The 22,744-nt window shown below is 38.9% G+C and overlaps 1 protein-coding gene across 5 annotated transcripts in view; it reads right to left on the bottom strand.

The window, feature by feature from the left end:
• The window catches only part of SLC38A9 (solute carrier family 38 member 9), a 46,202-nt gene extending 26,947 nt beyond the window's left edge, over nucleotides 1-19,255 (bottom strand). Inside the window, exons 1-7 of one of the 5 annotated variants that reach the window (XM_056513504.1) lie at nucleotides 19,167-19,255; nucleotides 12,690-12,838; nucleotides 4,690-4,822; nucleotides 3,965-4,086; nucleotides 3,757-3,820; nucleotides 3,557-3,650; nucleotides 2,402-2,572 (exon numbers count right to left, since the gene is read on the bottom strand). In XM_056513504.1, coding sequence (XP_056369479.1) covers nucleotides 2,402-2,572; nucleotides 3,557-3,650; nucleotides 3,757-3,820; nucleotides 3,965-4,086; nucleotides 4,690-4,822; nucleotides 12,690-12,793 — 688 coding nt within the window. In that variant the 5' untranslated portion in view covers nucleotides 12,794-12,838; nucleotides 19,167-19,255. Of the gene's footprint in view, nucleotides 1-2,401; nucleotides 2,573-3,556; nucleotides 3,651-3,756; nucleotides 3,821-3,964; nucleotides 4,087-4,689; nucleotides 4,823-11,925; nucleotides 11,982-12,689; nucleotides 12,839-18,646; nucleotides 19,129-19,166 lie in introns of those variants that run through there. The other 4 variants (XM_056513503.1, XM_056513501.1, XM_056513505.1 and 1 more) reach the window with 4 other exon arrangements.
• Between the last annotated feature and the right edge of the window lie 3,489 nt (nucleotides 19,256-22,744).

The raw sequence follows: 22,744 nt of genomic DNA, 5'->3' as shown, positions 1-22,744 counted from the left end.
AAGTAAGAAAATATTTTGAAAAATTACATCAGAGGCACAACACAGCAGCTTGCACTCCCTCCAGACCCAAGTGAAAATTTTTGAACTATTGTAGAAGTGTTCTAAAGTAGCTCTGAAAATAATACACAGTACTATTTTCTTCTCAGAAGCACTGTCCATTTATAAATTTCCCAAGACTCCCTACTCCCAGGATTTGTGTTCCACAAGCACACCTCCACTTCTTCCAGCTACTAAGTTGGTAGTGTTGAACAGTAGGTCAGTGAGTAAATGCACCTTAAATCCAGCCTCTTTGGGACAGAAAAAAATGGCATGCAAACATACCCCTAGTCCAGACAGTATTACACAGAAAAAGCTTCCATTACTTAATTTCTAATATTTTCTTTTTCAGAAGAGGCTCTGAGGGATGCCTTTTCCTTGTTTCCATGGGAAACTCTGGAAAAAGGTTTAAGCCTTACTGTCGTACAGGCATCTCTAGTACTGTTTTATTTCCAGGACACTCCTGTGCTACTTTGCTGCTATACCACACCAGTTATTTCCAAGTTTCTGCAGCCTCACCTTTACAAGGGTATTGGAAAGCAATTTCATTATATTTATGTATTATGTATATATACACACAGAGAAAATGCTCCATCAGCTTTAATTAGAGTGTCAGTGGTTAATTTTACTTCTGTTGCATGTGGGTGTGTTATGCGCACAGAAAATCAACAGAGGCAGTTGGCTTCAGATTTTTTAAATGCAATTCAAAACAGCTTGTTTCTCATAAAGAAAGCAAGAAGCCTTGTGGGAAGAAAACTGTTTCTTCTTTCTTTATTTTGATTTATGACATCCTGAATCACAAATAAGTTTCTCATACTTGCTTCTACTAGTTCAGAACACACAACAGTCAGAAGATTTAACTAAAATCACTGTTTTGTGTTCCTAATTTTAAAAAGTATCTAGTGAGAAGCCATCAAAATTAATAGCTCTTATAGAATTAAACCACTTTCAAATTTGTTATAGATGTCAACTTCTGTTTCCTCTATATTTAAAAAGCAGTTTAGGACTAGCAATTGCATTTGTGGACTTTGTTTTTCCCATAAAACAAAAACTGACCATGCAACATCCTGTTAAAGAAAAGACATGATATTGCAGTCAGCTAACAATTGTTGCATTCTTTCTGTAGATTTCTAGACCATCCTCCTGCAGAAAATCAATTTTTCCCCACCTAAATTGCATGTGCAGATGTTTTAAGAAGTCATCTGAATGTATTAGAATTAAACACAGTAGCCTGCTTAGAATACTTAGAAACACATGGCCGTAAGATGCCATTGCGTCAAACCTACATCCTATTACACATTTTATTACCTAGTAATTAAGGTTAATTAATTAATTAAGTAATTAATTATGAAAGTCAGGACAAGAAGTCAGAGATTGTTATCTCAGATCAAATAACTTAAATAAGAACTCCAAACAAATACAGGTAAGGCATAAAATAACATGCCAGTCCCATGAAAAAGCAGGATTTTTTTCCCTAGAAAATAAGATTTTTTCACCATTTAGAATTTAGCTTATTAGAATTGGCATTCATTTATAATAATTTAAGATTCAAGTGTTAATCTTATTAAAAAAAACACAAAGTCTAAAATGTAACACCAAATTCATCAGTCATTAATCAGTATAGTAAAGTATGCCCTATAGGGATGGTGCAAATTCTAATTTTCAATAGGCTTAAATTTCTGTTATTTGCCCCAGAGATAATCTACAAAACAGAATACTTTAAATCTTAGTCAACCTACTCAACACTATGAATCAGATTTCCAAAGCTCTCAAATCCATCACCCATTCCCACAACTCTACATTGATTACACACACGAATGCTCATGTGCCTGTGCATGTACCAGTGTATAAAAACCCAGTGTGCTTTCTTTTGTAGTAATGCCACACTAAGATAATTTTTACTGTGATACAGTTCATTGCTTCCTCATGGACACTTGCAAAAACTTCCTATACGGCAATACTTTAAGTGTGTTTGTGGAAATATACAATGAAACTGTATTTTTTTCATTATCCTGAATAATTTCAACAATCTAGCCCGTTATATGGCTGTTCAAAAAGATACACCCATGCAAACAAAGAGGGAGTGAAGATAGAGTGGAATCAAGCAGCTAGGTTTAGGTTATTTAAACTATAGCAAAAAACTACTTTGAGAAAATGAAAAAGTGGCTTTTAAAACACACAAGGCTTTACCAGTAACATCACACATTTTGCCACTTATTTTTTTGACACTTATTATCAATTGATATTTCACACAATGTAGCAGGAAAATCAAGATTACTTAAAATGGACAATCCTTTTTCAGTATAAGGCAATCTTGATATTTACAAATGATTGCTGTAAAGCTTAACCAAAAGTATATACTTACTGTATATAAATTTCCCTGTGTTGAACAAAAAGTTGGACATAAGTACCCAATAAACAACCATGGCTCCAACAAGCGATACCATAGAAAATAAGAGGCTTGACCATTGACCAAAGGATCCAAAGTAATACTTGCAAACATCTGGGAATTCCCAGTTTGAGGTATCTGCTAAAGCTGAAAAAGATACAAAAACAAAAAATATAACTAAACAAAATGTTACATTAGAGTCAGCAGAACTATCCATGACAAAATGTGGGGATTTTTTAGAATATTCTGATACACCTTCACAGTGCTTTCAAGGACTAAGAAGATTGCCAGTAATTTTAAAACACAGCACTCATTAAGTGTTTGAATGAAGAAGCCTAAAGTAGACACTTTTATTGTGGCCATACTACTACTTTTGAATATTCTCAGAACCACTGAAAAAGATATGGCAAAAATGCCACCATGAATTTGCAGCTAAAGCCTTTTGCAGGAGTTATGGCAAAGCAGGCCAGACTACTATGAACTATTCCTCAACAATGTCCTGAAATTAGTTCAGTCACAAACTGACAAATGCTTTAATGGCCTTTTTTTGAGCAAGTGAGAGGTTAGTTTATGCACAAAGCACCAACCAAAGCAGAGCAGCAACATGAGTTTTGAACAATGAAAGTACATTCTAATTAGAGTCACTGTCAGTGACTGCTTCAGCCTCTGACTGTACTTAGAGTGCTTTCAACACAGAATACACACAAATATTAGGATAATATGGGCATACAACACAAGGGGACACAGCTACAGCCCATGCTGTTCCACTGTGCAAGTAGATCAGACATATAGAGAACTGGACAGTGCTTATGGAAAAGATGCCTCTAACTCCCCAAGTCCCCAGAAACTTAGTAAGTGAACATCTGAAACCCTGCTTGATAAGAGTTTGTGTTTGGTTATAATTCTTAGGTCCCAAGCAACTGAAGGAATATCTAGTAAGGAAAGACAGTCATTTAGCACACAGAGCTTAGACACAGACTACAAAAACAGAGAGATATTCAAAGAACAGCTTTTATTTGCAGGTTAGGTCTAACATATAGTAAAGACACACACAAAGAGAATCTAGTACATATTGGTATTGCACACTTAAAGTATTTGCATGAAATGCAAATTAAGCTTTAGATTTCTTACGTATCATTTGCCGTGATTTCACAACTCTGTAACAGCAATAAAGAGTCAAAATGCCCATGAGTAAGATGAGAATAATTCCAGAAGTGAAGCCTGCCTGTTAAGAGGGAGAAATATTTTATTTATGAATACACTGCAAAAAAACGAAGAGTAAACCATGTTACCACAAACATTTTCATATGCATACATTTTTCATAGTTTACCTGTTTTATTCCCCATGGGATACTTAATATGGATGTACCCATCATTGTATTCCATATCATAAATCTATAAAAAAAAAATTCAGTGAATATTTTAAGAACCATTCTTACTTCATATCATCTTCTCAGTTAACAACATTTATGTTGTTAACACAGTACATTCAATAATAATGCATTTTGCAGCTATTATATGGCAAGATGTTTAACATACATTGTCACTAGACTGGAGTTTTTACCATAGCCATCTGTGCAACTGTCAACTTTAAAAGCAGTTCCTAAGGGACTATACACGTAGATTTCATCAGGAGCTGGGAGTACATGATCAGGAGCAATCTAATAAATACATTAAAAAAAAAAAAAAGACTTATTAGTAACACTGATATAACTAATTATCCCAAACACAGCATGTCAACCATTTTAAGTCACAAAAGGTTTCCAGGAAATTACATTTTAAAAAAAGAAAGGAAAAAAAAGGTTGTACTATGCTAATTCTCTTCCTAGGGGAAGAGAACAAACAGTTGACAGATTTTCTAGCTAGATAGCTAGAAAAATGCATTTTTCTTCGGCAAAATGTCTGTTAACACACTATGAACAGATTATGCTAGCTCAACAGTTCAATTACTGCAGCTGACCACTGCTTCAATCCTATAAAAGATAAAAGAAGATAAAATGGTGGGAGAAATCTGGGCAGTCTGGATCACTGTTAAAAAATTCATGCTGTTTGTATATTTTCTTTTAATGGTGAAGGCATTGCACAAGGAGTAAATCACAGCTTGTGATAAAACCTTTCTAAGGCACTCAATTACTAGATACTTGATTCAAAGCAAGCTGCAGAACAATTTCCCCCCAATTTTTATTTCTGCTGCATATATAAATCCAGGTAAGACCCAACATGCCAGTGGCCACCCAGTTAATGAGGCCCTGTCTTTGCCTTACCAATGCCCTGTCTGCAGGGGATGTGAGCCTGCTATAGTAATGAATCCGCTTATTCATTGCTGAAGCTTCATCAGTGACTCTTTGCATGTCGTCATTCTCACTGACTATGTTTGTGGGCTCCACGTGAAATGGTCTAAAGGAGGGAAAAAAAAAGGGAAAAAAAGAAAACTGTTAAAACCATGGAACACAAGATCTAATGTACAACTCAGAGAGCAGCTCAGCAATATTCAGAATGGTTTTGTCATTCATTGACACAAGGCAAATGCAAAAATATCAATGAATGCCATTGAGGGAAGCTGCCATGCATGAAAGAACTGTGAGTTTGTATCATCCATATTAAAATGGCCTCCTGCCCAGATTCTGTGGAGCAACATAACATCAGACCTGATATCCAGCTGTTAGTTTTCAACAATGAATCACGCACAGAAATACATGTTAATAAGCTTGGGCAAGCTTATTAGTGCTTATAACTGGTGTTGCCAGAACTAGTGGTGAAGAACAGAGGTAGAAACATAAAGCATGAGAATGCAGAAGCAGAAAGCAGAAAAAGAGGAATGAGTGGTGGCAGTGAAAATATTAGGAATGCTAATCTAGCTGAAGACAGTATTTGGAATTGTGTTTACTGGGAAAGGAATCAAGCCCCAAATAAGTCCATATACTCGTACTATTTTTAAGTCAAGGCAGTGGGGAATGGAGTATGTCTCCCTTTCGTCTACTCCACCTAAGTTAGACTGCAGGCATGGTCACAGCTGCCGAAGGAGAAAGCTGGAGCACCATATGCCCCTCATTTTATCTGCACATTCACAGAGGTACAGAGCAAGCACAGTGAAAGCTGCTCCTGAAGCTACAACACAATACAAATACCTTTTCATGCAAGGAGCACTACCAGACAAATGTGTCCGAATCATGGTATTGCTGAGATTTGTTTTTCTAACTCAAGTATAATTTACTTCCATATAAGCATATTACGCTCTTGCCTAAAAACCACATTGATTCCTAGCACTGAGAGGCAAATTTCTCAAACGAGACAGAGGACAATGGTGTCCTCTAAGCCTTAATACACCCGCAGCTTTTTTTCTTTTTAGCAGTGCTTTTAATTTTTAAAACTACCACAGCAGCTTTCTGATCTTTCTCTTCCAGACTGATGTTTAAATCACTCATAAAACCACAGGAGCAGAGATCACAACAAGTTTCCAACTACTAAGAACAGAAACTAGGTCAGCAATAACGCCATGCCATTTATCTTGTAATATGAGCAAAATCTATTTGAGTTTACTGTTTTTCAATACTTATTTCTGTTTCAGACTACAAAGGGACTTGGGCAACCCCTCCAACTACAGCTCTCAATAACATCCATAAAAAAGTTCCCATTCTTTTCCCCAATTAATCATTTACACCTTTGTACTATGACACCACCTGTTATCTGTAAGGCAGATAAGGAACACAGTTCTGAAGTCCTTTGCTCTATCTTTAGAAGAAAGGAAGATAGGTTCCTATAGGTTCCTATGTGCTTAAGGGGAGACAGTAGGTGGGAGTATCTATGAAAGTAAGAAAACCTGACCCACAAAAGGGGAAAATAGAGAATACAAACTTCCATCTCCACAAAATCATTGTTTCTTTTATCTTAAGCTTAATTCTTACATATTCCTTCATCATGGAAAAAATGGCTTAGATTTGCTAAGTCATTTCCTACTTACTGAAATGAAAATGAACACTTTAAATTTTTTTAAAAATCTCAAATGACTCTTCTTCCTATGATTATGACATGATGAGGGAAATATGCAATTTATGTGGCTGCTTTTATGGTGTTATTATAAAAAATTTAGAAAGATAACTTAATGGAAATAAATTTTTAGCAATAGCTTTACTGCTCAAAACTCAGTCACACAAAGCTAACTAACTCCACATGTAGGCAATGTACAAAAATCCTTGTGGACTGTCAGTTCCAAAGGACTTTACTTGTTTTAGCTTAAAATGTATTAGATTGAGCAAATCACTGGACACAGCTAAAAAATATTTAATTAGAAGACTTGCAAAATAAAGACTGTAGTCATGAAAACAGGAAAAGCAACTTGTTCACATGCGGCCCCATTTCCAGTTAGCTCTCTGCTGTTTTCTTTTTGGATCACTGACATGCACTATATTTAGAACACTTAAACATACGTGTTTTGCTAATTATACAGCAGCTGCATAGTGTGAAGACCTTCTTCTCTTTCCTATCTCCATTTAATATTACTAGTATATCCCCATAAACTTCCACTGCAACTGTGGAAAGGTTACAGGGAGACAAAGTCCACATTCTGCTTCGAAATGAATAGATCTGTGACAAAGATTTATTTCAAAATGGTATTCAACAACTGCAAGAATGGATGTCAAAGAAAATTGTTCCAGAATCAGAGATTACTTTTTAAAGCAATGCAGGTGAAAGCCAAGAATGATTCTAAAATTGAAGTAACAGAAAACATGCATACAACATCCTATTTTGTGGGGAAAGCAGTGTTGTCAATGACCAAACAAATATGAGGAAATAAATTATGTGTAACAAAAACCTATCTGTAGGTAAGAAATTGTTTAAAGAAAGACATTTCATTTTCTTCAGTATTATGAAGAGTCTGGGTTAAACCAGCAACTTATGGTCTAGCACAAAACAAAAAGGTATGATCCAGAATCTAATCTATGGGTGAGGAAAAGAAAATAAAATTAACAATCCCTAGGAAATTGAGTATACCTATTGCTTCTGCTTCCTGACTAAAGGAGTGCATGTGTTTACTGTTGCCAGTACTTGGGCTACTTCCCCTGTTGATCCCTGCTACTGTGCATCTGTTGAGAATGAAAATTATATAAAGCAGCAATTAGTTTTACTTCTTCCAGGGTAACTAACACTGCACCACTAGCCCTGCTAAGCAAGTGACTGCTAAAACATACTGATCACCCATCAATTTTATGTTATTTGCAGATCTCTTTGAAAACATCAGGCTGACTTGGAAGCTGTGTCAGCAGGCTGGGAGGCCTGCTGCCTACCCAATCTCCACTAGGAATGGATAGCATACTGTTTAGGATCAAGGTCAAGGTATTGCTCCCAGTAATACCCAAATCAAAGACTGGCTGTAGGCCATACTCAAGAGTCTGAGAAGCTCTCTCAGGGACTCGGAGTTCTCAGACTGAGATTTTTGAAGCCCAAAGCAGGTAGGATATAATCTGGGATATATTTTGAAAAACTCTATTTAGAGACCTTATGTCTAGCAAGCAAGCACTCTATACATGCAAGTATTAGGAGCTACAACACATTCCTATAAAAAATTTGATTTATACAGGCAACTGTATCTCTCATGTGGCAAAATTATTATGAAAAGAACGCTAGGCAACATGATCTGGGGGAAGGGGAGAGATTATACGACTACGATTACGATGTGAAACAATGCAGACAATTTCCATGCACTGAGATAAGCTATGTCCCTTGAATTTCATCCACATTGAAAGACACAATTACAACTACTATTTCAGCAGTAGCCTGGAAAAAAATGCACTTATCAGGGCATACTAGTAAAACAGAGCTATTTTCCACAGGACCATGAGAATTGACAACTTGCAGGACCACACGCAGGAGGTCCACATCTTCCACACATTACAGGCAGCAGGTGTACTTCAGAAACCATTCCCAGAAAACATGCAGCTACACTCATCTTTTCTTGCTCACACAAAAAGACAGTTAATAATAATTCTCTAGAGCTGGTCCAGGAAAAGAGAGTACTTCTGTCCAAACTTCCTCACGTTTTGAACTTCAGTAGCTATTTTGCAAGCAAAGAAAATGAAAAGAGATGCTCATGATTAACATTGTTTCCTTGTGATAAGCAAAGTTCAAGTGTTGGATTTGAGGACTAGAGAGAACAGCATAATAAGAACGTAGCAAAAAAGTGCAAGAACTGTGCAAAATTTTGCATAAGGGTGCTACATTCATCTTATGGGTATTTTCAGCAGCGTACTACATCTTGTAGGGCAACGAAGAAATAAGATCAAATATCTCGAGAACTTTCAGACTAAATAATACTGCTTCATTAGTACCTTTGCTGAAGTATTCTTAAACATCAAACAACTGGTTCTTGAGATCTGATCAAAAACATGGTAAGTATTGAGCTATTACAGTATAATAGTTTTTTTGTACAACTGGGTCTTTTAGCTCTGCATGAAAGTATTTACGACTTTACGACAAGCTTTTAATTTTTAAACAAACATGAAAAAAATCGTCTTTACAGGTTGCTTTACAATTTCTGTCCTCCAAGCAGACCACAAGGAGCCAGTTTAGCTTACTGCACAGACTTCTTTCACACCCCACATCAATAATTTACTTTTTAGAGATGCAATAGGATTGTTACAGAGAAACAAAGCTAGGAAGTTCCTACAGCTTTGTTGTCTTACTGAGTTACCAAATTATTATAGGAATGCCGTAAATGACACAAGACCAACTAAGGAGTAAAACTGATTTACTGTATTGGAAATTAAGGAAAGGAGAGAATGTAATAAGAATAGGTGGCTATTTCATAATTGGTAACAGCCTATCTGGATAGGAACAACAGGCACTGGAACACGCTCTCCAGGGAACTGGCCACGGTACCAAGCCTGTCAGAGTTCAAGAAGCATTTGGACAACAGTCTCACTCACGTACATGATCTGATCCTTGGGGTCCTCCTGTGAAATACCAGGAGACGGATATGACGATCCTTGTGGGCATCCTCCAACTCAGGATCCTCTACGATTACAGGTATCAGTGTGCTTCTCTTAAAGAAATCTATATCAAAGAATTCTACAAGTGACTTGGTTGTCACTTTCTAAGCTGTCTGAATTTACCGAAGCATTAAACAGTGTGCTTACAGTTATTGTGTATGATCTTCATTCTCTTTGCAATACGCTTTACCTAAATTTTTCTTCATTGATACCACCATTATAGTAACTACAGCATGATCATACAAGTTTCTTAAAATGTTGGATGCAGAACTATAATAACCTTTTGAAGCATAATGTCATTGCTTGCACACTTCAACAAATTAGGAATCACAAGAGTTACCACACCACACAATTCCTCTTCCCTGTCAAACACAAAAGCTATTTTACTTGTCACCTACCAAAAAATATAAAGGTCACAATTCTTTCCAATTAATAAGACGCAATATTAGGAATTCACAAAAATGTTGGCCACAGAGAAAAACAGGGAGAGCAAGCAATGGTATAAAATTATCACATTGGTATGGAGTAGTAAAGGCATAATGAATGCAGAAAGGGCAGATTTACACAGGTGGCTGACCATTGCCTACCTTCTCCTAAGTTAAAAGAACTTTGAAAATAAAGGGAATCAACCACTTAGCATGAAAAAGGCTTCTCTGACTGCCATCTATAGACACTGTTTAATTTACAGGTGTTTAATTCCATTTAGGGATGCCTCCTACATTCTGGTAACATTCTGGGAACCTGTGGGACTTCAAAAAGAATAAGGAAAAAAGGCAGAGGGCTTGATCTCCCTTCAGCAGGAGGTATTGTCAAGTTTTTCATATGCAAAAGAATCACAACAAAACATCAATTGCTTCTTTGAAGGTTCAAGTATTCGACTGACAACTGCAGTATCTGTTGACAATGTACAGATTTAAAGAAAAAAGGGAAAAGCCCTCTTTTCCATACGATAATCAACAATAAGCCACTGCAGCAATGATATTCTAGTTCTTAAAGGGAGCTACAAAATGGGAAAAACACGGTGAATACGGTGAAGAGAGAAGAACAACAACACCCTCTTTAAAAGGATTAGAAGTGGCTTTATATTTCCCCCAAATTAGCAAAACAATACTACACAAAGTAATTTGCAACTCTAAAAACAATTAGCTTATTGTTCTTATGTAAACACTGAAAAGCATTCCTTTCAAAAATCCCAAATCCTCCAAGCCAGTTAAGAAAACCAAATAACTATGCAAATGCCTCAAACCTCAAACAACCCAAACAAAAGTACAGAACAGCACTAAGACAGACAAACAGTAATTGCCACAAATCACACACAACACTTGAAGAGCTATCTCAATCAAAGCAAAGTTACCAAGCACTCACTCAGGGTCCAGTTTCTTAATACCAAGTTAAAAAAACATGAATAAAGTAAGAGCAAAACCACGCTGCACAGTACTACTGTATTTTCACTGTTTGATATTTTAATGCTAACAATACTCCTTCCCAGGAGCCACTATTCCTTGAAGGTTTAAAGAAGCCCTTCAAACAGTCCACTGCTCTGACCACGACTGACACAGACCCCAATGGCCTCTTCTTCCTTATCTCTCCTTTTGAAGCATGGGGGCTGCCTGTTCTAGTACAGAAGTGGAGTTCAAACTTGTTTGAACTATTATTTCCAGGCCTTTCTGATACCCCAGGCCTCATTCCCCTCATCCTTGTGCCTCTGCACTCCTGGAGTGCAAAAAGGCTAGGTCATGGAAAATGGGAAAATTAACTCAAGAGAGGAGCAATAAAGACATTTAGGCAGATCTGGAGGCAGTGAATGTGGGCACACAAACCAAGTACACACTTCTGCTTTTAGCAAGGGAACCAAATGCCACAACCTTTCATGGAGTTGAGTCTCCAGACTTTAAAATCACAGGGAAAACAACTCAACAATACCTAACCTCACTTAGAAAATTGAGTCTTAGCATTTATGCATTTCAAAAAAACCTCTCTTATTGCTACTGCATCACCACAAAACCTGTAACCCACTGCTCCTCAAACAGAACACATATTTCCTCCAAAACGAAGACATACATACAAATTAGCAGTCTCCTTACGACAGTAAGGAATCAGATACTCCATAAAAAAGAGAAAGATTTCATTTACATTCAGTTACAGTTGCCTTTTCCACCTGAAAGTGCTCTACCATTTCCTAGCCTTTATAAGCCCAAATCTGTATGCTTCTACACCTGTGCTCCCTCTGTTCCCCTGGATTCACTCAGACCCTTATCCTCCTCTCTTTACTTGCAGAGAGGAGGATGTACGTAGGCTTTCATGGCCTTCAAAGCTGGAGGCCAACAGCATCAAAGCACTATTCTCAAAAACTTTTTTTTTGCTGAAGTGGCCTCTGACAACAGGATTTTTTTTTGTATGCAGCAGTGCCACCTTCAGTTTCTACAGAAAAACTGCTTTACTGAAATAGGGATGTAAAGAGGAGAAAATGAACCATAAATCGGTCCAAGAGGCGCTATGGGTCTATTCCTTCACCTGAACATGCAAAGCTGATACCTTCAGCTCATATTAGAAGGGCAGGTCCCACTCTGATCTCAGTTTTGGTTCCATGACCAGCTCACAAAAACCGTAACTGCAACAGAGGAAGTCTCCCATTCTAAACCCCTTTGTGGAGATGTTAAACTTTTAAGAAAATATGCAAAATAATAACTTAGAGGCATTATTTTTGAAGGCACAATAATAAAGCTGGACTGATGAATTTTTCACATTTGCTCACTCTCAGAAAGCACTACAATGTTTTCCTTAAAAGGCAGTCAAAGTCACTCAGCTCACCTATTACTACTAAATAATGTATTATTCCAGCATCACCTGAAGAATGCATATAGCACCATCTACACATACTGACAGCCATTTCTCTACATCATCAGGCAAACTTTCTTGCATAGTCTCAACATTTCAGTTAGCTGTTCTAAGTGAAAAAAATCACGCTATACTATACACACACGCTCCACATTTGAAAAGGACTTTAAAAGCCTCATGTCGAGTTCTTAATTGAGAACCCTCTGAAATGATGGCAATAGAAAAATCTTATCCTTATAAACAGAACATAGTAAGAACATCTGTTCACCCGATGCTAAGAAGTAAAATATTATCATATAGCGACAAAGTAGGAACTGCTTGTACAGAGATCCTGGCTACAAAATTTTAATCTTCTGTCTTAGTAGGATTCTATTGTCAAAAGCAAAGAGTAAACAATTCTTTTCCTCACAGTAATTCTGTAGGTTCATCTTTCCTCATACCTTTTGCACTTATAGTCTTCTGGATTAAACTGTATATTCATGACCCCATAATTGCTTTCATCACCTCCCACAGGAACCAAGATAGGTTTGGTATCCTCTTCCATATTTGGTGAATATGTCTTCTTTTAGATTTTTTCACTTACTCTAGCCTGAGAAAAAGGAAAAAAACAGAAATTAGTCCACTGCAGTTAAGCAAAACTATGTCCCTGCTACGAGTGTAACACTGGTAGAGTCCCACATTTTCAGAAGTTGCAGTAAGTAATTTCGACATGCCACTTAAGAATTCTCATTCCATAGTGCAAACATCATGAGGCATGTACAGAGGGGAGAGTATTTTTTTAAAACACACTATCCAGCCTTTAATCTCTTTTACCACCACAACAAGGCAGTATGAATTAAATATAAATTTCTAAAGAAGTTGTATTTCTAATGTGTAATAGTACTGCTGAGAACAATTTATCAGTTATGAGCCTACCGTTTCACTAAATTACTTCAAACTTTGCAGCAGACACATATGCAGTTTATTCCAGTTCCAGTATATTTCCCATAACAAGGATCAAATTATTGCAGTCTACTATGTCCAGGTCTTTTGAATAAAAGGTAAAAAATGGTTAAATAATGCATTAATTATAACTATTACATGCATTTAGACCACTCCTGGCCAAAGAGCAGGGAGCAGAATGCTTTTAAACTAATGGATTTCTACTCAGATTGAATTACAGGCCTCACATGGGACTTTCTGTGGTCTTATTTACAGCTGAATAAACCTAATGGCTTAACAGCTCTCATCCCTGCCATCTCCTGAAGAATTTCTCAGGCAGGACTCCTTCAAACAAAAATGTCAGAAACAGGACACTTTCAAACAACAATGGTAGAAGTATCTGTTCTTTTATCATTTCGGAATGCTTTCAACTGTTAGGCTGATGGAAAGACAGATAACAACCAGAACTGGTACAAAACAAGTAAGGGTAGTGCTGGAGGCTTGAAACCTTGAAACCTTTGAATGGCAAAGGAAGAAGATAAGATAGAAAGAATAAGATGTGTATCATCCTTCTGCATCCTCACGGAAATACACCATAAAGACCCAATCTCAGAAATCACACCAACCCAAGTTAAGCACTGACACAGGTCTATCCCTTCCTAGAAGCATATTGTCCATCCTCTTCCATTTAGTTATCCTGCTAATACCTCTGGCAAAAAGCAAAATAAAACAAAACAAAACAAAACAAAAATCTGAAGGAGAGGATGAAAAATGAAAGTTATTGGTTTTCAACCACAGCTACTCTCCTAGGTTGAAAAAACTGCTAAAGGAGGCATGGGAAAACACTGATGTACAATGTGGCAGCAGCTGCAGAAGCATTAAGATTGGCTCAATCTGCCAAGGAAGTGTTCTTTAGAAGACAGACACAGGTAATGGCTCTCTACTCCCAAGGGGAGGGGATCACACCAAACATAACAGTTTCCATAACAGTTTACGGAAATTGTATTGCAAGTTCAAGTCCGGCTTTGACAGCCCAATGGCCTTTGTGTGATCCCATACTGAACCAGACAAGAAAGACTGACACAGATTAAAATTAACCATTCTTTCTTTTGCTTTAAACCCAGACCAGTGTTGAGTTTAGGGCTTGTTAACCATTTGCTTGCATGCCTGTGCAAGGGAGGGGATAGTGCCACAGAAGCCATTTCATCTTGTAGTGCTGACACATTCCTCCTAGTTTCAACATCTATAACAAGAGATTGGAACGGTTACTAAGTTTAAAGGCATGATTTTGAATTTAAAGGCATGATTGTATCTTGGTCACTTTAGCTATTTGACAGGATACAATATGCAAGTGGTAATAATCAAGGCAATTTTAAGAGATTTATTTGCACTCATTGATAGCATAGTTTCTCCTGCTGTTAATTTTTGCTGTTACACTCCCTAAAGCTTTACTTTTCTACCTTTTTCAGACCCTTTCCATCGGATCCTCTTACCACCCTTAATTTACTGCTTTCTCTCTTTTGCCACTCCAGCCTTCTATAGAATATCAGTTTTGATTCTTTACCCTGACATCCTTCTTCTCCACAATACTGCTTCTCATTCTTTGGCCCCAGTGAAACATGCTCTCCTCCTTCTCCTTCTACCTCTTTCTATTTTTTGTCTCTCCTATGTACTGTCAAAATTGCTTTCACAACCCACCTTTACTAAGCACTATTTACAAAGAGGTATCGTAGTTCACACTGATATTTTTACTTTCTTTCAAGTGACATGATGTTCCTCTCTAAACTCTGTTTACAAATCCCCTTTTGCACACTTTTTTTCTACTGCCTCCTCTTATTTTTTTACAGCTCTAGGCTTTCTGCTTTCTCCCTACAGATGCCCTTCTAGTGCCCTGGTGCACACCAGCTTCTTGCAACAGCTATATACTTCTGAAACAAAAACACAGGCCCCAGAGATTTTATATACTGTTACAGACACCCACCCAGCCCTCTGCCATTCCCATTAAAATATGCTATTATTTTCTTTTAGTCTGTTCCATTCTTTCCCAACTGAACATTCTGTATTCATTTTGTGAACAGACAAACCTAGGTGTCAAAAGTGATCCCCCTCACTTGTTCTGCATTCGCATCTCTCTTAAGAATTTAAATAATGCTTCAGATCTAGACATAAAAATGCAGATGAAAATTTTAATTCCTAATGCCTGAACTGAAAATTGAAATAAATTCAAGTCCCAAATAGTCAATAATTTTAGCCAGAATCTTCCATAAGATCTCAGTATGGACATCTCTTCCTTCCACAGGTCATGGTTTCTGAGACAGATTAAGCACACATCAAATGCACATCCCTTCCTTAAAACCTCTTAACACTTGTGCTTTACGAGTGAACCTGATAAATGCCGACAACAGTAATTACCAGTTTGGTTTTTCCTGCGCTATTGCTGTAAAGGAAGAACACATTTTATAGTATTCCATGAAGAAAAACAATCATTCCAAAACACATCACACACTAAGTTTGGCTTGACAGCATGATTTGTGGAGGTGGTGCTCACTGACTCTTCAGGGTCACTTAGAAGCTGGGTCTGCAAAGACAGCATATTTTTAAAGTACTTCTTGTTGATGACAATTAAGTTTGTGACCAGCAAGATTATGACCAGCAAACTGGCTACTATACAAATATATGCAGCTATGACACACGTAAAGACAGGAGCTGGAGTACAGTTTAAAGGACAACTATAAGCAGAAAAGTAAAATGCAGAAGAATTAACCAGATTAATCTCTCTTATCTACCATCTATGCCTTTTGACTGGACTCCATTCACAATAAACATTTTTAACACATAGTGAGTTACACTATGTGAACTTATTGCCTCTTTCCATTATAATACCTTCCCAACTGTTACCTTCACAGAGTATTAGTTAGCTACAGAGCTTATACTGAGTATCTAACTGTCTTTGTAACCCAAGACACTGATCTATGCTCCTCTCACTCAGGTTTCTTTCAAAAACTTGTGATGGGACACAGAATATTGTCTATATTGTCTATGAAGCTAATAATCAGGATGCCAAATACAAATAATTCACATCAAAAAACCAAAGTTGTTTGACAAACTCCATTCTGCTTGTACATTTTATGATATGACATGGTTACAGCTTCCATGAGACCATTCTTGCATGCAGATAATTACTATGGTTCTCTGGGAATAAAAGTATGGCTGTTTGGAAATGAAGAAGACTGTTGTACAGATACCCTACTCATTTGTTGCCAAACTGGATTTTCCTGCAACTGGAAAAGAGGTCCTTTTAGATGCAGCGTAGCTGGAGTTGGAGATACAAATTCATGGTACTTTGTCTTCAGAGTTTAAAGCAGTGCTGTACATTCTGTCCTTCCTTCTCCTGTTTGTCAGCTATTTGTCTTGTTTCTTGTCTTGGCAGAGAGCAGGACTGGGGAACAGATCTAAAGGTTGAGAAATTAGCTTTGACACAAAACTTAGTAATTTGTAGTAAGTACTGCAAAAAACATCCAAGAACAACACTAATTTGTTGAGCAACAGGTAAAGCAGATCATTCTTGAATGAATACTGTAACTTTGCTGGTCTAACAAAACATTTCCTATGTCTCAAGCCAGACAGTGAGAATTGTCTGGTTTGATAAAAAAAGAAAGTATTTCTAATTTATATCATAACTCATACATACCAAGATGACTAAGTTTATCTAAGCAATTTTCCTTTTCATTGAACTTTGCTAAGCTTAATGCTCCAACCTTTGAAAAATTAAACTTTGCCACCTCCCCACTTTTAAACGTGTTTCTGTTTATCCTTGCACAGATACTAGGATTGCTCTGTAGTATATTTGGTAGTGAATAGAAATTTTCTCAACATACTGCATCCAATATTCCCTTCTAAATATCTTTTCTGTCTGTCTGGACCTTCTGCCATTTGTGTGTCACCATTCAATTGCTCTGCAAGTTCTCTTTTTCCCCTGCAGGGTCCTGCTTTCTGCCTTCCTTGACTAAAACCATCTCTCTCCTCCCTTTACTTTTACTAATACAGCTGTGATGATGTTTAGTATGACCTGTTGCCTTATTTGTAATTCTCCTACAAACAGCTGAAGCACTGCATCAGAAGGGCAGCAAAAGGAAACAAGTGGATCAGAATTTAATATTCCAGGTTTTCTGTTGCTGGTCATAGAGTGTGAAGCAACACCTAAGTCTGTGCAGTTTATTTTTTCCCCAGTCTCATTCTGGGCTACACCCCACATGACCTTCAGATGGTAATCTGAACAGGACTGGACCTTCATTAATCCTCACTGGCTCAGCCCTGTGAGCTTCTGCTTTCACTGTCTTCAGGTTCTCTCACCTAGCTTCAAAGTTTAAAAAGCATGAAGGAGTGAAGAGAAGGATATAGTAGATTCAGAAAGATCTGTAGTCTGTGATCTAATAATGTTGGCACTGATAGCAAAACCGTATTAGCTGGCTTCCCCTGTGAATTTAGCAATGGCAACTTATGGCTCAGTTATACATGTGTGCAACGAATATTTATCATGAGACACCCACACTGACAGATCACTCAGAGTTACAGCCCAGGCCATGCAAGAGAGCAGGCAAACAGGTTGTTCCGAGCAGGGAAAAAAACAATCATCCCAACCATCCCATAAGCTCGGACTGTGCTCAGCTGGCATTTATCAGAGAACCTCCCATAGTGGGCAGGAGAAGAAAGGCTGAGAGGATCACTTCCCCCAGAGCCTCCACCGTACCATCATGGTGCTGTACAAACAGCAGCTGAAGCACTGGGAGCTATTTATACTTAATTTCTTATTTAAAGTCACTACTTCTAAAAACCATCTCACACTCATGGTTTAAATCCCAGAATCTGCTAATCAAAGTATTTAATTCAAACAAGGAAATTTTTTTTTTTTGAGTGCCACTTGGAGTAATCTGGTCTTCTCTTAAATTCTGAGCAGGATGAATACAGTTCAAGGCTGTGCACATATGAGAAATAAGCCCAGTCGACACTGGAAGATGAGAACTTCAACACAGGACAGCAGAGTTCCTCAACTCCTGGAGTGAATCCTCCATCAGAAGGGATCGAAAGACACTATACTGGCCATGACAGTAGCAACATAATAAAAAGCTCCTTAAAACGGGGACACTTTTGTGGCACCTTAAATAGTCCATACTCTCCTACAACAGCATCGGCTAAAGGCAATTAAAATTGCATAAGCAATGTAAGTTAGCAACTTTTTGAGAAAAAAAGACTTTGGAATATACAAGCTGAACCTCTGCTGAGATTTTGTTTAGTTCTGACTGAACAAATAGGTACATGGTCAATGCCAAATGATAAATCTAAGAAAAATTAAAAATAAATGGCACATTCAACGGACTTGTTGTCAACGGATAAAGCTTGCATAATTTATATATTTGTGGGCACTGTAGATAAATACTTAGCAGAAACGAAACACTATCACTTTAGGCTCACTTACATTTTAAACATGATTTTTGTTTTTAACTTAACGGACCCTCCCTCAGTCCCATGAAAACCGATGTAAACATTTCCCTGCTTCACGGACCGCCCGAAAGGCTTCCATGCTGTTCCTGTACCTCCGCCCCCGTTCTGACGATCTGCCCGTGTTCCCACGAACACGGCGTGGCCGGTCAGTGCCCGCGGCCGGTCAGTGCCTGTGGCCGGTCAGTGCCTGTGGCCGGTCAGTGCCTGTGGCCGGTCACTGCCCGCGGCCGGTCAGTGCCCGCGGCCGGTCAGTGCCTGTGGCCGGTCACTGCCCGCGGCCGGCGCGGCTCCTGCCCGGCCCCTCACGCCGCGCAGGTCGCGCCCCCGAGCCGGCCGGGCGGCGAGGGACGCGGAGGGGAACACGGAAGGGGCACGGCGGCACCGCCTCCCCGCGCTCCGGAGCCGCCCCGCGCCCCCAGACCCCGCGGCCACTCCCGCCGAGCAGCCCCGCCCGGGCGCCGCCGCCGCCGCCCCGCCTGACGCGGCTCCTCTACCTGCGGACCGGCCCGGCGGCGCAGCGCTCCCGCCGCCGCCACAGGAAGCACGGCGGCGGCCGCGGGCGTGCCGGGCCGCGTAGTTCCCGGGGCGGCTGCGCCGAGGAAGCCGCCCGGGCGGTGCGGAGCGCGGGACTACGATTCCCAAGAAGCCCGGCGGTGTCCCCGGGCTGCCAGGCGAGGGCCTCCCCGGCTGGACACGCGTAAGCCGAGTGCCGGGAAGAAAAGATTTGCATTTGGTGGTGCTGGCTGATGATATGCCGCCAGTAAAAAAGACAGAAAACAAAAAACAGACAAACAAGGAGGATCACTCATTTGCTTGCATGCAAAGTATAGTGCAAAAATGCATGCAAAACAAACCGTGCTGGTCTTCAGGTGACTGGCTAGGGGGTGATGTACCGTGGGCCTCCGGACCCCCTCAGCGAGTATGAAACACTTGCTAAGCAGAGCACACTAAGCAGACTAAACAACAGGGACAATATGCCAGCCAATACGTTGTAGAAATTAACTGTTTTAAATCCTGGGTTGTTTTTTTGTTTGTTTCGTTGTTGTTTTGTTTCGTTGTCTCTAAGTTGTTTGTTAGCTTTAATTTGGTACTACTTAAATCAAGTTGAGATAATCTTTTTCATAGCTGAAACCGTGGTTAATATCAGAATCTAGGGGTATTTATGGTTCATGCTTGGAAAAACTGCTGAATTGCAAGGAAGACAGCAGAGAGCTTCCCCATGTGACAATATTACAAAACAGGCTACACACAAATCACCCCCTGTTCATCCTGTTCAAGTAAAGCCCAAAACAGAATGTGCAGCTAGCAGCAGGACTGCAGGACTGTTCTGCAAGAAAACTGCTGTGCAATTCAATTTCAGACTGCTGACGGAAATGAGGCAGCAGAGACTTAACACCACTCATCATCCTGAAATCCAGCTGCACACGAGCTCCTCGGGACCAAAACTCTTGCTTCTGTACCCAAGAAATTCACCATCATCTTTCACCTCTGAGTCACTCTTAGAATCCAAGTGTATACTGTGGTTTTTGGCCATTAGAAGATTTTGGTTGATGAGTCAAGAGGTCTGTCCAGCTGCTATCAGAGAAACCTGAAATGCAATGCTAACACCATGTGCTGGTGCTATGAAAGTAAATTAAACTGAAACCCACAAAAGTAGATGTATGTTAAGAATGGGCTTTTTTCACCTTCAAGCTGCTACGCTCACTCTTGCAGGTCTGTCTTCTATGTCCTCCTATGCTGTGAAAATTTGCATAAGTTACTACTATAGCAGGTAGATTATCTGTATTTCATCTCATTCTTGGTCATCTGCTACAGTTTTTGAGTTATGCAAGAACTATAAAACTAGCAGAAGTAGATTCCTCCTGCTCCCTCATGAAATCTGCTGCCACACCTGACTTCACAAAAGGCTGCTCAGTCTCTGTCCTGCAATGTTTGTGTTCTAGTTTTTGTTCTGATAACACAGTACCTCCTGGGCAAAGAGTGTCACTTCCTACATGCTTGGACAGTGTCTAAAAAAATGGGAACCTAAACTAATTTTGAAGCTCTTGGTAAATCTGTAAGACAAAGGGAATATTAAATCCAGCACTAAGAAATTTCCATCTCATGCTATGCGGAATCTTCTTTTTACTGCCTCAAGGCATGCTTTGTACTTGCAGTTATAATTGTAATGTGCTCAAATTCATGAAATCTAGGCATGATTGAAAATTATAGTGGATGAATTAATAATCTTCCCTATTGATGCAAACAGAGCATGGTAACATAGCTGACAAACTTAGAGGAGTGTTGCATTTTGTTAGAGAAAACTCCAGGTTTCTTTCTGAAAGATACTGATAATAAATCAGGATAGCATTTAAGATATAGAAACTATGTTATGCTCACAATCTTGTTTGTTGGCAAAGAGAAAGTATACCTCCTATTTAAGTAAGGCAATAATTTGTTGAAAGTGTAACTGAAATTCTATGTGTTAGATCATTATTAGTCCAGCAGTTATAAAAAAAGAAAGAATAATGGGTTTTACGCACATATTTGCTTCCTTCCTTTGTTCTTGGTGCTATGTTCATCCTTCTACAGCTGTTCTGGATTGTGAGGTCGCTGGTTTCATTCTTGAGCAGTGGTGAGAGTAAAGGACATTACAGCTTGTTCTCAGCATCTGGAGCCTATCTAAAAGGAATATGATGTTTACATTGCTGGTTTCTTCTTCCTCACTTTAAGGGGTTGCACTCACACTTGGGGTAAATTTTTATAAGCTTTTGTAAAATGTTTCTGCACGTCTTTCTGGTTAGCTGCAACTCCATATTATGTTTGAATGTACTACATAGAATGCTGTTTACATATGTTGGATAATACTTTGTTCTGGTTTTACTCTAGGTGACTCCACTTGAGTGGGGCTGATTGGGTAAAATTACCTTGAGGGTAGTCTGAAAACATCTTGTACAACTTATATGCTGCCACTATGGTTTACATTGAATTGTTAGCAGCCTTAGGGAGAAGAAAAAAGCTCTCCAAAAATTTAGCTCTCTTCTGAGTTGAAGAAAGTAGTTGCTATTACCATGTAATTTCTTGCCATTCACAAAATTTCATAGTTTGGCTTCTCCTAGTGTAGTGGAATGTAATCTGGAGACAGTAGAGAGCGTTCTACAAAGAGTAAAAGAAATCAAAGGAATAAGGAAGGAAAATAACCCTCCAAGTCTATCTACTAGTTAGAGGCTATTTGTAGTTAAAATTATCTGAGATCATCCACCAGGGATTACAGATCTACTGTGTGACTGCATTCATAGTAGCTCTCCATGTCTACTATTAAAAGTATTAACTTAAACCGTACAGAGTGCTGAACGCAAATTTAGACTGACAAAGCTGAGGGAATGGTAACCTGCTCCTGGAAAGTAGGACAAACAATTTTAAAGCTTTGAAAGCTTTTAAAGCTTGGCTTAGATGTGTCAGAATAGCACATCTGCCACTAAATTTCTCAGGAGAACAGACACACTGCTCTTTTTCTTTATGGCCATCCAAAACAGAGCTCCAGTGCAATGCAAACAGAAGCCCTTTTGACGTACAAAGCAGCTTACTTGGCTTCCTTGTTTAGGCAAAAAGTAAAATGGTTACCACAGTGGGTGAAATTTAACTCATGAGCCTCCCTCCTAGTTTCAGATGCTGCTTTGAGAACTTGTGAACGGCTTAACACACTTCTCACAGAGATGCTTCCACTGCACATCCTTCATCCTTGGACATTATGTGTCTGACTAAATACTTATTGAAAGCTGGTGACTCCCAGCACCACACACATCGTACACACACACATATAAAATGAAGGGGTGAAGATTTAACCTCACTGTGAGACAGAGAAGTTGTTTATGTCTCTTAGCCATTTTGGACTCTAACCTGAGTCCTGTCTTGATGCTCTTGAACAATGAGCAGCTACAAAGGATAAGGCTTAACAGATGATGGCTAATGAGAAAATAACAAAAGCATTAGTTCAAAGACTACTTTTCAAAATTTCCCAGCTGCTGCGGGAATTTGCCTTGATGCTCAAACCCCCTGCTAGAAATTCAAATGTTCACTTCAGAAATACTGA

The sequence above is a fragment of the Oenanthe melanoleuca genome, chromosome Z (assembly GCF_029582105.1).
Source record: "Oenanthe melanoleuca isolate GR-GAL-2019-014 chromosome Z, OMel1.0, whole genome shotgun sequence".
Lineage (NCBI taxonomy): Eukaryota > Metazoa > Chordata > Aves > Passeriformes > Muscicapidae > Oenanthe > Oenanthe melanoleuca.
Note: the sequence above shows the minus strand (reverse complement) of the source record. Positions and strands in the feature narration are given on the sequence as shown.